The 17,707-nt window shown below is 46.8% G+C and overlaps 1 protein-coding gene across 1 annotated transcript in view; it reads right to left on the reverse strand.

Annotated features, from left to right (window-relative positions):
* Nucleotides 1-7,468: 7,468 nt before the first annotated feature.
* The window catches only part of GFRA2 (GDNF family receptor alpha 2), a 97,423-nt gene continuing 87,184 nt past the window's right edge, over nt 7,469-17,707 (reverse strand). The window contains exons 8-9 of the mRNA XM_038384513.2: nt 10,717-10,770; nt 7,469-8,945 (exon numbers count right to left, since the gene is read on the reverse strand). Of these exons, the coding sequence (XP_038240441.1) occupies nt 8,817-8,945; nt 10,717-10,770 (183 nt within the window). The 3' untranslated portion in view covers nt 7,469-8,816. The remainder of the gene's footprint in view (nt 8,946-10,716; nt 10,771-17,707) is intronic.

The raw sequence follows: 17,707 nt of genomic DNA on the forward strand, positions 1-17,707 counted from the left end.
AAGGTTTCCATTGCGCTTGGGTTCACATAGGCTTTACTTTTAAGAGAACGTTGGTAGGCGGGGTGGAAAGGTCCATGTTGGCTCCTTTTGTCTTACTTAAAAAGACCTAAAGACACCTCAGAGACCTTCTTTTTCAAAACTTCCCCTTATCTCAATTCTGTGAGCCAGGCATCCTCCCTACTCCATCCCTTCTGGCTTGATCACTCATTATTTTCAAGGCCTTCCTTCACTTGCTAATCAGGGTCTTTATTTACAACACATAGCACCAAACTTAAGCTAATCAATTCTTTAATGCCATATTTCTCCTGCACTCGGGCACATGGAATGTTTGCAGCAGCCGGTCAGTCAAGACTAAAAACCCAGGGACATTGGCTTCCTTCGCCTCGTGTCTTTCTTTTGGAACAATGAAGATTTTAGCATCTTGCCTGGCGCTTTGAAAGGACAGGGTGGTATCTAATGTTATGAGAGTTGCAGGGATATCTGAAGGGGGCACATCCTTTTTTGTTCAGAAAGCTGCATAAAACCATCGACATTCATCTGGCAGGACGAAAGGGAAGGGGAAAGCCTCACCATGGCTCAGTCGGGCATCCCCTTGAGAGAGGAGCTTGCATTGAACAGCTGTATGGATGGTCCATAACGTCAACACCAGTTTACTTCCTCGGCTTCCCTTCCAAATTAGCTGCAAGTACTGTCTTTGATGTGCTACACAAAAACCCCAGCACATTGTGCCTTTGAGTTACAAGCACGTTCCAACATGGCACCTACCAACCCCTGCCAGGAAGCTACTTCCATGCTGCCAGAGTAATTGAAATAGTGCAGCTTAGAGAGTTGCTAACGGGGGGCAGTAGGAGTCACTATGTTGAGGAGGAATCTGCCAAGTACAGATTTGCCAGATCTCAGGGGCTGCACGCTGAGCTGGGCTCTAACACAGGGACGGCAGCACCGCTCAAACAATTAGCACCCTGGCTTGATATCTTTTTCAGCAACCTGAGGCCGTGCTCTCTGTTTAGAAAAAAACTCGGTGAGTTTGCAATCTCCTGTACTACTTTGAAGTGAGAAATACAACCCTGTGGGAACAAGCCTCTCTCTGCATCAATGCTATCTCAGGAGCAAACAAACCCAAGATCACTTTATCCCTGGGTGCATGAGAAAGGAGAGGAGCCGAGTACTGGAGTGTCCATTGACCTCACTGAAAATCAAGGGTGTTCATCGCCTGTTGGAAGTGGGGTCAGAGTTCCCAGGAACGCTGCCTCAGCCCAAGTGATTACAATCTCTTGGGGCAGGGACCATCCCTTTGCTCTGAGGTTGTACAGCACCTGGTTCATGTCTGGGGCTCCTAGGTTCTACCACCGTCTATACAATAAGATTCCAGGATGTCTCTCTGAAGCCTAGACAAGCTGTTGAATCAGTGTGAGGCATAATTGGGAGCTTTTTATTGTTTAAAATATGACTAGGCTCAATCATCACTGGGCCCTGGAAGAACTAGATGGAACAGAGACTAGAGGTTCTGGGGTGGTTGGAACGTGACCGCTGAGCAGAGGAAGTGGGGTCCGGAGAAGTCATGATTTGTGCCTTTTGTACTTCTTCATGTTGGATGGAGAAGGCCACAAAAAGTCAGGGATGGGTCTGGGTTTTTTCTATTAGAAAACAAGACTCTATGGAGGACCAAATTCGACAGGGTTATAACATCAGAGAAGCCATGCAAATGAAATTCAAATAACCGAGAGAGGGAATGATTTTTGACTCCGGGTCCTTTAAACCTTGTGTTTCCTGGTAATTATCTCTTTAACGCTAATGCCTGAGAGACTCATAGGGGAAAGATATCCTTGTTAAAGATGTGGATGGGGTTGAGAGAGCTCTCAGTCCATATTTCCATGTTTTCAGCTAAGACCCCCCGCAAAAGATAGCATAGGAGAGTGCCCTCGCCGCTGGCATGCTACCTTGTGGCGGGGCATTGGTGTAGTAGGGTTTTCTCCATCTGGCTCCCTCTGCTGACAATCTCTCCTGACCTGCAGTGGTCTCTCTTCCCGTAACTCAGCCCTCTGGCAGAGTCACGATTCAGTCCCACCCCAAGACTCACAATGAAAAGTCCAAATGTTCCTTTTAAAATGGGCTTCAGCCCTGATTCTGGGCCCTATGGCCATCACACCCTCCTCTCAGGGCTCTGAGTCATCTTTCCCCCCCTCCCAGGGCCCCACACCACCAGCTAATAGGGGAACCCAGCCCCTCCACTGGGCTCCAATCCAAGGACCCCAAGACAGGCAGCCAAGGTTCATGCCACCAGACTTCTTCCTACCAGGCTTTTCTCAAGCCCTCTCCTCCACAACCGCTCTAGGTTCACCCAACTGTCAGCATTGGGACTCACAGAGTCATCCCCTGGAACCTCCCAATAAAATCACAAAACAACAGGTGTATTTAAATTGACTGCCACCCTCCTTGCGCTTGACCTTGCATCCCTCTCCAGCTTCCCTCCTCTATTCCCCAGTTAAACACCTCCTGGGATTCTACCTAGCAGTTCCGCTCCTGCTCTCTTTTCAGGAAAAAATCACCAGAGCCTGTTCCATCCTAGCATCATTTCAGAAAAATTCGGGTGGTGTGGCCACAGGGGCAGGACATAGCTCAAAGTTGCATTAGTATAGAGAATATTATATTGTATCCTGCAAGTTCAGGAGGGGGACACCCAAAATATGGAAGACATAATGGAGTAGATAGCCCTATGAAAAGTCTGGGTTGGGCAATTGCCCCCCTTGTTCCATCGTAAATGACACCACTACACCCTGGCTGCTTGCCCGCCTTCTCTACTCCAGCAAGGAACCCGTGACTAGCTAGCTCTCCGTCTGTCTCCCAGTGTTTCTCCTTGACCCACTCTAATCCCCAACAGTGCTTGCAAGATTCCTCTCTCCTTCCCTCCAACCCCATTTCTGGGCCGCTTTTTCTCTCAGCCCCTTCCCAGCTGGGCTTCATCTTCAATTAAACAGCTGTGTGTTAGTCAGCCTCTCAGGCTCACTTTAACCCTTTTATCACCTGGATAGGGAATACACCCCACCACAGATCGTGATTACCATACTGGCTCAGATGAAGAAGGTGCAAGCAGCTCTGCAGTAGGCAGATATGGCATATCGGGGGGAGGGATAGCTCAGTGGTTTGAGCATTGGCCTGCTAAACCCAGGGTTGTTACCTCAATCCTTGAGGGGGCCATTTAGGGATCTGGGGCAAAAATTGGGGTTTGGTCTTGCTTTGAGCAAGGGGTTGGACTAGATGACCTTCTGAGGTCCCTTCCAACCCTGATATTCTATGAACTTGCCTCTAAGAGAAGTTTCTTCCTGACCCTCACCCCTGTTAGGGGTGACAGGTTTCAGAGGGTAGCCATGTTAGTCTGTATCAGCAAAAACAACAAGGAGTCTTTGTGGCACCTTAGAGATTAATAAATTCATGTCCGGAAGCAGTAGGGTTGATATTCCCTTCCAAAACTTGGGTATTATTTTGAACAAGGTTTGACATTCCTGATATTTCTAGGGTTAAAAAAAAACAAGCAGGGAAAAAATGCAGAACACCCCCCCGCCCAAAAGAAGACCCAGTCCAAATTGTTTTTCCTTTTGAAAATCAGCTTTAGGGGAAAAATCCTTCAGTCCTTTCTGAGGCCCGAGTCATGCTGATTTATTTGGCATTTAGCCAGCATAAGGCACACAAACTTTGGCCCTAAATACCCCACATGCCAGGCATCCAATTACTCCCTCTGCCCCGTCCTCTGGAGTCCCAGATAGCTGTTAATATTTTTCAGCACCAAACCGCTTTGCACATCTGGCTTTCTGTTTACAGTGTCTGTCATTCCCTTAGCTGTTACAGGAGTGAATATATTAAAGAGCAGTCTGGGTTTGCAAAGTGACTCCTGCAAGAGACGTGACATATTTATCTTCCCCTTGGCAACTTCCACATCAAATCTGTTTAGTTTTACAGATTTCAACGGGGACATTTATTTCTCCCCACTAAATTTTCTGGCTCCATCTCATTCCTGGAAAACTGAGCTGTGCTTTTCTTGCTCTGCTCTCTGCATCATCCCTGACCATGAAGATGAGGGTGGGGGAAGAGAATCAGAATTTAGCAGGTAACTGGATTAATGCAATTGAATCTTGCTTGCTCTGCTGGGCTGAGAGTGGTAGCTACTGGTTTTGTCAGTAAACGAAGCATATGTGACACATACGTCTCAAACAGCAAGAGGGTGTAGTCCAAACAGTTGGGCACTGGTCGGAGAGTCAGAAATAAAGAGCTGTTTCTGGCTCCGCCACTGGCTTGTTGCGTGACCTTGGCTGAGTCATTTTATCCCCCCCACACTTTGTTTTGTTTATTTAGACTGTAAGTGCTTTGGGGGCAGGCACTGCTTTCTCTTACTATGGGTGCATCTATGCTGCAGCTGGAGGTGTAATTGCTAGTTTGGGTAGATGCACACGCTTTAGCTCTGCTCAGGTTAGCATGCTAACAATAGCAACCTGGCAGTGGCTGCTCAGGCCATCTACTGGAGTATGTACCTAGGATTTCAGATGGGCTTTTACTCTGGCAGCTTGCTTGAGCTGCCATCTGTGCCAATGTGGCCAGGCGGCTGAGTTGGCATGTCACCATGTACCCGAGCTGGGAATTACACCTCCCCGCTGTAGTGCAAGGATACCATGTGTATGTGCAGCTCTCAGCACAGGGGAGCCCTGATCTGTAACATTTGTACTGGCACCCAAGAAATGAACAGTTTCACTTTTTGTTTCTTGAAGGAGGGGCTGTGCAGTGCTTGCTGGTTACTGTTGACAAGAGGATCCTGCCACCTGGCTTCATTCCATGCAGAGCATCAAACTCAGCATTCAGTGCTGAGGAACTGATGCTAAGCAGCTGCAACGTCCCTTGAGATCAACTTGCAATGCAGGTGCTCAAGGCATTGTAAGGGGTGAAATTCACCCTGTGTGGAGTGCCAGTGCAAAGCCCGGGCATCAGCGAAGTTCCACTTCGTAGCGTGATGCTAGTCCTAAACCCCGGAATGAATTTCACCCTCCCACTCCTGCAATGGGAGCTCTGAGCACAGAGCTGAGAGCAGCCATTTGCTCCTTGTCACAGAGTCCTAGGGTTAAGGCCAGACGGACCAATGGATCATCTACTCTGACTGTCTATCAGGCCACTAAACACCATCGCTACACCAAGCCCAACAGCCAGAATTAGACGAAGTATTACAGTCCTTAAAAGAATAAACTGTAGTGTGCCACAGGCAGAGAACTAGAGGGACCAAGGTGAATGCCTCTGCAATGGCAGGGAATTGCTTTAGTGAGCTATACCCAGATGATCCCTGCAGGCGAACATCAGCCCACGCTGCAGAGCAAGGCAAAAAAACCTCCAAGGTCACCGACAAGCTGACCTGGGGGAAAATTCCCTTCTGACCCTGAATCTGGTGATCAGTTGGACTCTGAGTCTGTGAGCTAGAATCAGCCAGCAAAGCACCTGAGAAAGAAAATTTCAGTACCACCTCAGAGCAACAGTTCACCCCATCCATCCAGTGTCCAGTCCCATCTATGTGTACAAGAGATCCCCTGTCTTAACAGCAACTTTGCTTATGAGAAAGCTTGATCAGTTGAGCCTCCCTTGGCCCATAAGGAGTTATGGAAAGCAGGAGTGCCGCCCAAATTGTTCTCAGAGGATCCACACCATGGTGATGAAAAGAAGACTGTGGAATTCTGATTGTACAGGATTACATTACTGCAGGAGGCTGGGGACTTGTGGCTAAACAACAGGGCATCTGGTGTTCAGTGCAGGCTCTGAGAGGGCTTATCTCACCGCTCTTCACAAAACCCCTCCCCTGGCAAATTTCAAGTAGCCTTGGGGACAACATGATTCTCCTCTTTGAGGGCCTTTGTTGAATGTGTCCATGCCGAGGGTGGGGGCTTGCATGTGTGTGGCAGGATTCGGGGAAGATTTCTGTGATTTTCTGCCCCACTTCATTGAATCGCACAGTTCTGTGTTTCATAAGGAAGGAGCTGTTTCCCCTCTGGTGAAGGGGGCCCACTTCTGCAGAGTAAAGATGGCCATAGCAGGGCTCTTCCTCCCATAATGCAACTCTCTCATTCTGCAGGGAGCCTTCTCTCTCAGAGCTGTAAGGTAGCAGGGGGAGGCCCAAAGCAGAAGGAGGTTCAGTCTCGCCTCACCCTGCAAACTCCAAGGAAATCTGATAAACAAGACACAGATCTGGCTTTGCAAAAAAACCCTCAAATCTGATCAACTGTGTTATGCAAGCCCCAAACCATGCTTCATTCTGCTGAATCTGTATCACACAGCTCCACCGAGTCAAGCCCAGCAGTTGAAGAGAGCAGGCACTGCTGAGGGTAATGTTAATGCCATTAGTAAAACGTGTCGTTTCCAGAGTGCGCTAGGGATCCTTCATGTACAGCAAATAAGTAGGCAGGTGTGCGAGTAGCTCATCATCCCCAGTGGGAAATACCTGAAGCTACTCACACAGGCATTGAGAAGCATCTCTAAACAGTAAACACCAGGAGATGCAGGGAGAGGAGCTTGACGGATATACAAACCAACAGTGCAGGAGTAGTTCTACAGGGGAGGTCCACAGGAAAAGCCCAGACCCCTCCAAACAACGAATCCTGATGTGGAACCTTGAGGAGTGGGATGGGATTCCAAAGTGGATGGGCCAGTATAGCTGAAGGTTATAGGAAAGGATGGGGCAGCATTTAGGTGACAGGACTCAGGAGACCTGTATTCACTTCCCTGCTCTGTCACAGACAACCTGAGGAAGTCGCTAGGGGCCAGATTTTTAAAGGTGTTTAGGTGCCTATGGATGCAGCTAGCACCTACTCAGTGGGAGTTTAGCACTTTTGAAAATCCCATGAGGTGCCTAGCTGCTTCATTCAAGGCCTAGATCTCTTTAAAAATCTGGCCCTAGGTACCTAACAGACTTAGGAGCCCATGTCTCATTTGGAAGGGACTCGGGCACTTTGGAGCCTAACTACATTGAAAGCCAATAGAACTTAGGCTCTCGGTACCTCAGTCAGGTTTGAACATGAGACATAGACTCCTGAATCACTTAGATGCATTTGAAAATCTCCCCCTTAGCCTCTCTAGGCCTCAGTTCCCAGGGATAACAGCAGTGTCCGGCCTTATAGGGGTGTGGTGAGAATAAATGCATGGAGACTGTGAGGTGCACAGACACTGTGGTAATGGGGCCATATAAGTACCTAAAATAGAGAGATTACCTGATCTCACATGGAACGTAAGATACCCGACTACCCAGTGTGGACAAATGACTTCTCCCAGCCCAGTCATCCCTTTGCTTCCAGTTTCCATGGACTGGGTCAAAAATTACCGTTTAGAAGCCACGCTCTTTGACTGCTGCTGCACTTGGCGGGGGCACTGTCCACAGCCAGCACAAGGACATCAACAGAGCAGCAGGGGCCAGGCGCTTTGAACTAAACAGGACGCCATTTGCTTCCTATGATGTTTATTTTAGCCATTGGTTAAACTTATTGGTCGCTCTCCTGTTCCCAAAGCCCCATCAGCGGCTGGGAGAATTAATGTTATGTTTTTGTTCTTGGTTTTATTTTATTTTTTTCCATTATAGACATTATTAAAAAAAATAAATTTTACAATAATACATTTTTGTTGTCGTTGGTTGATCATTTTAAAAAAAGGAAAGAAAGGAATTACAAAAAAAAGCCACACAGTATATGTATATGGTTATGTATATACATACATATATGTTGATAATAGGTGGTCTCTATATACATACACTACATATGTATATATAAAACAAAAGAAAACGGAAAGAGAGTAACATACAGAGGCCCCCCCATCCATGGATGGCCTCTCCCGTCCAACCCAAACCCATCAGGATAAAAGAAAAGATCCCCATCGAAAGAGCAATTTGGAAACATCGAGACAACCTTTTAACGGTGGAGGTTTTTGTCTTTGATTTTAAAATTTTCACCAATCCCAGGAAAGGAAAAGATTTAAAGAGACACCCACCCCACCTTGGAACCGGCAAAAGAATCCCCTGGGTTCCGAGCTGCCTGCATTCTGATCCAGTGTTTGCCCATCCAGTCAGAGATGCAGCCTCAAAGGGGAGATTGGGGTCCGCATGTGAAACGTTCATTGTTCCCCCACACCCACACCTTCCCCACCGTGGTTTGAGTGGGGGACATAAAACACTAGCATGTGGATTTCCCAGGATACAGAATACCAGACTTCATCTCGGGTGGGAATTTAACATATAGAATTCTCAAGCAGCAAAGAGAAACTAAACATTGAAAGGAAAAAAAGGTCTCTGTCCTTCGCTCCATCCTTCCACCAGCCTTCTGCAAACAGCTATAGTGTTCCTGGCACTGCCAGAGTCCATCCAGGAAGTGGCAGGTCATTCTCTGTCCCTTGGCCTTCACCAAAGCTTCAGTAGGTCACTGCCTGTTCCCCCTAGTTCTGTTCACAGCTTTGGATCCGTTGTTTGTGTGTGCACACATTTATGTGTGTGTATGTTTGTTCTGAGTCTCAGGCTCTTGCTTCAGAAAGGAAAAAAACATAAGTACCTATAAAAGAAAATGATCAACGTTCATCCTCTGGGATGCATGTCCACGCAGAGGTCGGTGCTCTCAGGGCCGACGTTAACACTATTCTTGCACATTAAGTGTCTGACACAAGGATTCTCTTTCATTTAATTTCTCAAAAGCAGAAACCCTGGGAGAAAACAACTTGAGAGAGAGAATTCTTGCAAGAGTTTTTGGGGGTGTGTGTGTACGAGTGTGGGTTTCGTTGGCATTTCCTTCACAATGCGGTTCCTCTCTCCTTTATAACGCCAGTTTTACAAGAAGGAATGGGAGACCAGAGAGGATACCCCTGGCTGAATGTCGGCTGCCAGATGCATTCTGGTCCACAAAAGTCTTCTGGTCTGGCATAATGTCTGTGGTCAGCAGTGTCTGTGAGCAGAGGAATGGAAAACAGGAGTTTAGTTCAGTGGCAGAGCTCTGTTTGCATAAGGAAAAGCATCTGATCTTATCTTGGAATAATGTATCTGCTGTAATAAACACTGTTTCTAACTGCTCATAGATTTTAAGACCAGGAGGGACCAATACATCTTCTAGTTTGACTCCTGCGTAACTCAGGCCAGAGAATAACAGCCAGTTATCTCTGAACTGTGCCCAGTAATTTGTGTCTGTCTATAGCATATCTTCCAGAAAGGGATCCAATATTGACTTGAAGACATCAAGAGATGGATAATCTACCACTTCCCTTGGAAGCTTGTTTCAGTGGCTTTTTCCCTCATCGTTGAAAAATCGTGCTACCAACTGTAGCTAGATCTGGTTGGCTACTGAGGTAGGATGCGGCTCTTTGGGAAATAGCTTTTAATTTCCTTCTGAATTTGGGAGGGGATTTAAAGAAATCAAAGAGCTTGCATTTTTCTCAGATATAGGAATTTTTTTCCACATTTTTTATTATTTTCAAAACTGAATTTTTCATTTCAAAATTTTGATTTTTTTTCAAAATTTTTAGGGGTTTTTCCCCAAAATTTTTTGAAAATGTCAACTCTGCCCTGTCATTTGTTAAAAAAAATAGGTGAATTTTTTTTGTGTGAAAATTTCATCCAAAATCTCCCCTTTTTTGGTATTTAAAAATGTCATCAACATTTCAAGAGCTGAAAAAAAAAATGTCAACCAGCTCCTCACAAAGCTGCCGGGTCACAGCTGTACCAAGCCAACTCTGCTACAGCAGATCTAAACAGAACACTTTGAGTTTCAGTCGTTATGGTGCCAGTATGGACACGTCGAGCTGAACAGTAATGCTATACCTCCAATTGCTATCCTACGGTGCACCAGAGGCCTTGTGAAATCTCCCAGAAAGCACTGCATATAGAAGCTGAGCTGAGTACTGTGGGAGAAATACCCAGAGGGCATTGCAACTGAATTGCTTTAGTGCAGATGAGAAGCAAACCTTCAAGGGGTCCTTAAACCGATTCAGCCTGGCTAATGTGGACACACTAAACAGTTTGTGCTTAATCCAGCTGAATAGAAATGGTTCCGTTCTCTTGTGGAGACAAGGCCTAAGATGCTAAGCACTCTCTGGCAAGATGATTGGCCCCTTCAACTTCCCATTGCTTCATTGCCTGGACAATGCCTAGATTCCAAGGTGATAGGGGCTATGAATAGGTCTACACAGCAATTAAACATCAGTGGCTGGCCCGAGTCAGCTGACTTGGGCTCGCAGGCTGTAAAATTGCAGCGTAGACACTCAGGCTCAGGCTGGAGCCCTATAGGAACACTTAAGATTGAACATATAGAACATTGCAGAATCGGGCTGTAATTAGGGTCAGCACATATTCTAGAGCCAGCAAAACACAACAGGGGTGAGTAGGTGTTAGGGATACACACATACAGTACCACTGAGATGTGGAAACGGAGTAGGAACAGGCTTTTGATTTGATTTGATTTTAAACATTTGATTTTAAAAGACTTGCTGTTTTCTTTAATTCCTTAAAGGGTAGCCCTGTAGATACAGCCACTGAAAACCAGCTCAGCTTAGAGAAATCTTACAGTCCCAGTAGATATGCTGAGCCTCATTTGTAACAGAATCTGGCTACATCTCTTGCATCTATTGGAATGTATGCATGGCACAAAGCACCCCCATGCTCACACTTCCATGCTCTCCAGCCTGCCCCTTTCTCTCTTCCCAGGAGATGCCCCTGACACATACCTCTGAGAAGCAGAGACTGTGCTCTTTGGATTTGTTTAGCTTCGGTCCATGTTCCTGTGGAGGAGAGAGAACAAACCAGGAGGTCTTGCCAAAGGTCTTAGGGTTTCTTGCAACCTGAAATCAGACCTGGTAGCCAACTATCATTACCCCCATTTTATAGATGGGAAACAGAGGCAGAAAGAGCTAAAGTGACTTGCCCAGGATCACACATGAAGTTTGTGGCAGAGGGGAACAGAGCCCAGGAGCCCTAACTCCCAGCCACCTTCTCTAGCCACTATATTACATTCCTTCACAGAGCTGGGAACAGAACCCAGGAGTCCTGACTCCCAGGCACTTGCTTTAAGTAACAGGCCATCCATGCTGCATCATGGACAGACCGTGCTTGGTCAGAGATTAACACCTGTAACGGCCATGGAACATCACTGGTCACTCCTCAGTCTGCGACAGACTAAAGGGGGTGCAAGGAAGCATCTTTGTCGGGCAATTCCAGACCAGGCTTCCTCCTTCCTGTCACTTCTCTTTAATCTCCAAAAAAAGCAGTAAGATCTACCTCCAGTGTTATGTTGCAGATGAGACAAATCATTCCCTTTAGCTGGTAAGAAAGGAATGTGCTGGCTGTTCCATGCCCTCGGTTCTAAAGGCCTGATTCATTCCACCAGCCCTGCTCAAACACGCTGTCCCTCCGGAGCACACTAATCCCAATTTCATGGGAGCTGAACTTTTGTCGCTTTCCACTGTCCTTGCAGAGCCGGCCTGCAAGGGCATCCCAAACTGTTTTTATTCTGATCACAGGCCTGCAATTACCAGGCTTCCACATTTGCATGGGACATTTGAAGGCAGTTCAGAGTGTGTGTCTGGTGTTGAAACATTAAGTCTCTCGGTGTACTCTGCGTACGCTGGGGCTGCCAGAAAATCTTTGAGAAGGAGAGAAGAAAGAAAATTCTCATCCCTCACTCCCTGGGCTGCTTAGCTTCTCTGCTGGATTCCTGCCTAGATCTGCGTAGATAGTGCAAACAAAATAAATCTGAAAATATCCATTCAACTTCTGCAAACTCTGATTGACTACATTCACATCTCTCGTGTTCCTTACCTGAAAGTTTTCCAACAAATGAATCCAGATATCATTATTATTTTTTATATGGCAATACTGCTAGCAGGCCCCACCCAGGTTGGTGGCCCCACTGCATTCAGTGCCATACAAACATATAGCAAGAGACAGTCCCTGCTCTGAGGACTCACGGCACAAACACTCACAATGTAAAATTTCACACAAAAACATCCACACTGCAATTAAAAACCTGCAGCTGGCAAGTGCCAGCTGACAGGTTTGCAAGATTCGGTCTATGGGTCTGTTTAATTGCAGTATAGAGGCTCGGGCTGAGGCTCGGGCTCCAGGACCCTGCAAGGTGGGAGGGTCACAGAGCTCAGCTGCAGCCCACGCTGAATTGTCTACACCTCAATTAAACAGACCTGCACACCAAGCCCTGCAAGCCCGAGTCAGCTGGCACAGGCCAGCCATGGGTCTAATTGCAGTGTAGACACACCCTTTGAGAGGAAATTCTGAATCCGCATCAGGATGGGCTTGTTATCTAAGGGCCTGTCTTCCAAGCAGTGTTACCTTGAGATATAACTCAAGTGTTGCCCCTAAACCAATTTCCATTCACACACGCATCTCTAGCTTAACATAAGTGGTGCTTTCAACTGAGGCTAGCTGGCTTGTTGTGTGGGGGCTGGAGTTCAAGCACTACAGATGCTGGAGCTAGTCATGCAGTGGGGATACAGCTACTCTGTGCAACTCGAGCGTTGTTTGCTGTGTGGCCACTCGCACCCGAGAGGTGTTAACTCAAGTGCCAATAACTCAAGCTAATCCTGCAGTGAAGACAAACCTGGAAAGCTTGCCTTCACTGGAATGTTAGAACACATCCTTGATGAGTTATGTTAACTGACATGCTGTCAAACACGACTTTGCTGGCACTGTTGCTTTGAGCATTGTGTTGTAGGCAAACCCTTCTGGATCTATATATAGACTCAACCCCTGGCATGGTATTAAACACTGAGGCCCCTGTGGACCCTGACACAAGATGTGATTTTTAACATTGTGTTGGTTAACGGGACTCCTGATGGCTGTGTTCTAACATCACCTACATTTCTAGGGAAGACAAGCCCCACATCAGAATCCAGCCTGGGAGCAGAAGCAGTTCAATGTAGCTTAGGCAGCAAATGGCGCTTGTTGCGTGCTGCAGCGGAGGGACTGTGGGGATGGGGAAACAGCCCTGAGAAGAGTTCAGATTCTGTATCAGGTGGGTTGCCCCTACAGACAATTTTGTGACTTGTCTCCCACCAGTAACGGCCATATGGGCCAGCACAAGCATAGACAAGGGCAAGCGGGGGTTTGCATGAACTGAGCTAACTGGAGGTGATTCCACTTACAAGTTTCCACGGCTTCTGAGGGCTGAGCTAAAAACTGGAGCATAAGTGCCTAGAGGCCACTGCCACTGCTTGTGCTGCTCTTGGGTTTGGCAGCGGGGCAGCTACTCCGACTTTGGGCCATCAGGGCTACTCCGGAGTGTACACAAGCCTAAATATCCTTCCAGTTTGTGTCAGTCTGAAAGGGGCCGGTGGATTTTGCCCCATTCCAGCCACTGGTTCTAAGCCAGCGGACTGGCCAATCATACCCAAGCCATGCTCTCCCATGAAACCCTTGTGAGAGAGAGCTGAGAAGGGTAAGCTGAGGGAGGGGAATAAGCCTCTGAAAGGAGAAGGTACAGTTCAAGAACAAAAGCACTAACAAGAGGCTCTCCCAGTCTCGGCTGCAATAGGCCTTTTAGTGCCGGAGATGGCCATAAAAGCACTGAAGTCTCTCTCTGTGAAGTGAGATGGGGCCATTAGACTCATCTCTTCCTTCATCCATCTGCGGTTCAAACAGAGTTAAAGGGGAAATGGGCAGACTCAGGAAAGTGGGATTTACACTGTCTGAGTGAATTGCTGGGGCATGGGATTTTCATTCACACTTCAGAGCCCACAGTGAGCCCAGGGAGGCCACCGCTGCACAATGGTCAAGTGCACGCACACACACAAATACACACCGTGGACACACACATGGGGCTATTGCTGCCCTTCCAAGAAAAACATTTACGGAAGTTCAAAAAATACAGGCTAACTTTTTCTTTTCATTTTCTTGCCCAACGTCAGACAGTGAATCAGAAGCAGACCGAGACGTGAATCCCAGGAGTGTTTCCTAGTCCCCTAGCTCTCACCGACAGAGCACACCCTTAATTCTTGACAAAGTGTTACAAACTGAAAAGCTAAGTGCATAGTTCTCTTCTCAGCAGCCCTGGTGTAAATGTGAGTAACCCCACTAAGGTCAATGTTGGTGTCACTGCACTGGGCTTAGTTCTTCTCTCACTTGCATTAGTGTAAATCTGCAAAAAGAAAAGGAGTACTTGTGGCACCTTAGAGACTAACAAATTTATTAGAGCATAAGCTTTCGTGAGCTACAGCTCACTTCATCGGATACTCACGAAAGCTTATGCTCTAATAAATTTGTTAGTCTCTAAGGTGCCACAAGTACTCCTTTTCTTTTTGCGAATACAGACTAACACGGCTGCTACTCTGAAACCTGTAAATCTGCAGTAACTCTGGTGAAGTCAATGGAGTCACACCATTATAGGAGACCGGGCTGGCTCCAGGCCCCAGCGTTCCAAGCAGGTGCGTGGGGCGGTGGTTAGAAAGGAGCGGCAGTGTTTCCGCCAGCCGCAGCGGCAAATCGGTGGCAGTCTTTTGCTGTCTTTGGCAGCAGTTTTTTTCACTGCTTGTGGCGGCAAAAACTAGCTGGCCCTGATAGGAGAATTAGGCCTAATGACGTTAATGGAGATATTCCTGATTTACACTATTCCTGATTTACCCAGTGGGTCAGTGCTCACTCAGGGTCAGATTCTGATCTCACACAAGTGTACATCAGGAGCAACTCCACTGACTTTCATGGAGTTATTCCTGATTTACAAAGGAGCGACTGAGCCTGATTTTGGAGTAAATCCAGTGTCACACCACTGAAGTCAGTGGAATAACACAGGCCAAGTCTTCTGTTGGTATATTTGGGGCAGCCCGGCTAAAGCCAATGGAGCTGTGCCTGTTTTCACAAGTAGGGAACACGACCCTCCTCACCGTATAGAGGATCAGAATCAGGCCCTGTGTATTACTCAGGTATCACTCCTATTAGAGTTGTGCTAATAATGGATGTTTTGGTTCTCTGGCAATTCTGAAAAAATCAGGGTAAAATTGTTCCAGGGCAAACCGAAAATGATTTTTTAAAAAAAAAAATGTCAGCATGTTGAAAAACAAAAAGAAAGAAAGAAATGTCAGGTTTAATGAAATGTTTTGTTTTGACAAAAATCACAATGTTTGGGTTCTGGACCATTTTAAAATATCTGGAGGTTTTTTTCCAATAAAATTACAGGACATTTCGAAGCTGATCTGATCAAAGTTGATCTGAACCGCCCCCCCAAAAAATCAAAACATTTTGTTTCATAAAATGTCAAAATGAAACGTTTTGATTTTTTTTGATTTTTAAGGTGTTTTTCAACCAAAACTTGGTTGGATCTGACTCCAAGTCCCAACCAAATCTGCATTCCTCACTGAACAAGAGTTACTGTGAAAACATTTTACCCAGCTCTCTTCCCACAGAGTTCTCCCTGAGTAGCACTGAGCTCAGGGTCTGACCTAGTGGAGTTCACTGGGTTTACTACAAGCAAAACTAGTCCCCTAGTAATTGACTCCAGCAATATACCACCACAGCACCACCACCAGCACTTCCGTCATCAGGTGGCAAATGGAGCAGAAGATGCAGTAACGCTGATAACAGCGTTGTTTTCCCTTTCTTCCTACTTAGAAGGAGAACAATTCTGCCAAGCGTGTCTCACAATGAAAACTGAGCCAAGTGCCCACCAAGGCAGCGGCGGGGGCTCTGATGTGCTGCAATTCTAGCATGAAATTGAGCTGCTGATTGTCTCACGGAGTGGTAACTAGAAAACATAAGATGTAACTACTCAAGCATGCCGGATCTAATTAGAGGCTGCCCAAGGGTGACATTGCTGCCTTCACATGTGCTCGACAGCCTGAAGGAGAAGAAGAGACTTACTTTGTTTCTGCAGAGGTGGATGGAGAATCATCCTCTGGTTGGGACTGTGAGTAGGAGATGCCTGTCTATCTAGCTAGCTCTTCGGGGCAGGGACTGTGTCTTTCTATGTGTTTGTACAGTGCCTAGAGCAGCTCAGGGCCTCTGGGCATTACCATCTGATAAAATTAAAAGACGGGGGACTGCAGAGCGGTTCCATTATCTCTCTGTACACCACCTCGATAAGTGTGATAGCTTGATGCTTCCCCTGCCTTCAGCAATGCAGCTTCAGGTGCAGGGATGAGGGGAGCAGTAATTTCCATACGGGTCTGAGGCTTCATCTAGACTAGGATTGAAGGTTATTGGACTGAGTTAGCTATCTCAATTCCAACACCTTCTAAAACTCTAGACCAGATGAGGTAAATTGTACTACAGCACGTGTTAAACTAGTTGAGTTAAAGCCTTGATATCCAGATATCCAGCCCAAGCAACTTGCCTTTTCTTCACTAGAGTTTTAGAAAGCATTGTATCGAGCTAGCTAACAACACATCTTTCAGTCCTAGGTATAGCTATACTGCAATCATTGGGTAGAGTAGACGTACTCGAGCTGGCTTTAAACTATCGAGCTCAAGTACCTGAATAGTGCAGTTGCAGCAGCACACAAGTTGGACAAGTCCACCTGGGAGGGTAGCCCCTGCTGAAGCACATGCTGCTGCCATTTCACTGCTCTCAGTATCCGAGACAGCTAAATTAAAGCTAGCCCAGGTATGTCTCCACAAGCTGCAATCACACCCCGTGACATATCACTCATCACTCACACACACCGTGTAGACATATCACTCATCTAGGCAAAGCTGTGAAGGAGAATGCCAAATGGGTGTGGCCAGCTCCTGCTGCAGGATGAGAATAACTCCAAACACTGGAAGTCTGCAGGGCCAAAGGAATTTGAGGAGGCCAAGGATGGAGCCGTGAACTGTGGTTTGAGGTTTAAATTCTAAGACCCTTACCAGTCCATGTGGGTTTGTTTTTGTTTCTGGATTCGATTCAAAAGCAGAAGGGACCTTATTTTCCAGTTCTGGTTCCTGTTTGATTATGGCTGAAATCTCAGGAGGGAAGCTCAGAAGATTTCAATCCAAGGTGGGGGTAAATCCCACAAAATCAGCTATAGTCCTAAGAGATTAGCTATTTGGGGTCAACATCTTACCAGAACCACTTGCCAAGGTTTCAGTGCCCTGGAACCTGAGCACTGGCCCTGCTTCAGCCTCTGACATAACCTTAATCTTGATCCAGATCCAACCACCTCCTCCCCAGCCCATCACCAACAGGATTACATAACAGTGTATGCACATAGGAGTATATGTGCGTGCCATAAATCCACAGACTGTATCTGGATACTGAGGGGCATTTTCAGCTCCCAGTGCTCAAGGCTAGCCTGTGTGTAAAGCCAATCTGGGCAAAAATTGGTAGCCAGTGGGGCACTGCATGGGAAAGCATTAGCCTATGAGATATCCAGCCCAAGCAAGAGAAGGCTAAAAGAATCAACCATCTTATACACATAACAGTGAGCACAGTACTGGGGCTGTTCAGGAGCCCTGGGGGATTCTGGGTAATAGAGATGTATCAGGGATGGGCAGAGCCCAGGGAGATTCTGGGTAACAGAGAATACAGTACTGGGCAGGGGTCAAGAGGATTGTGGGTAACAGAGAATACAGTACTGGGCAGGGGTCAAGAGGATTCTGGGTAACAGAGAACTTGGCGCTGTAATAACCCAAGAGGTACACTTGCAAACAGCAGCCTTCAATAGACAACCCTCACTTTCCAAAGCTGTAGGCTAAGCCCCGGCAGGCACATCAATGTGTGGTAGGCTTTGGCCAAGGT

This window comes from Dermochelys coriacea, chromosome 26 (assembly GCF_009764565.3).
Source record: "Dermochelys coriacea isolate rDerCor1 chromosome 26, rDerCor1.pri.v4, whole genome shotgun sequence".
In the NCBI taxonomy this organism is placed as follows: domain Eukaryota; kingdom Metazoa; phylum Chordata; order Testudines; family Dermochelyidae; genus Dermochelys; species Dermochelys coriacea.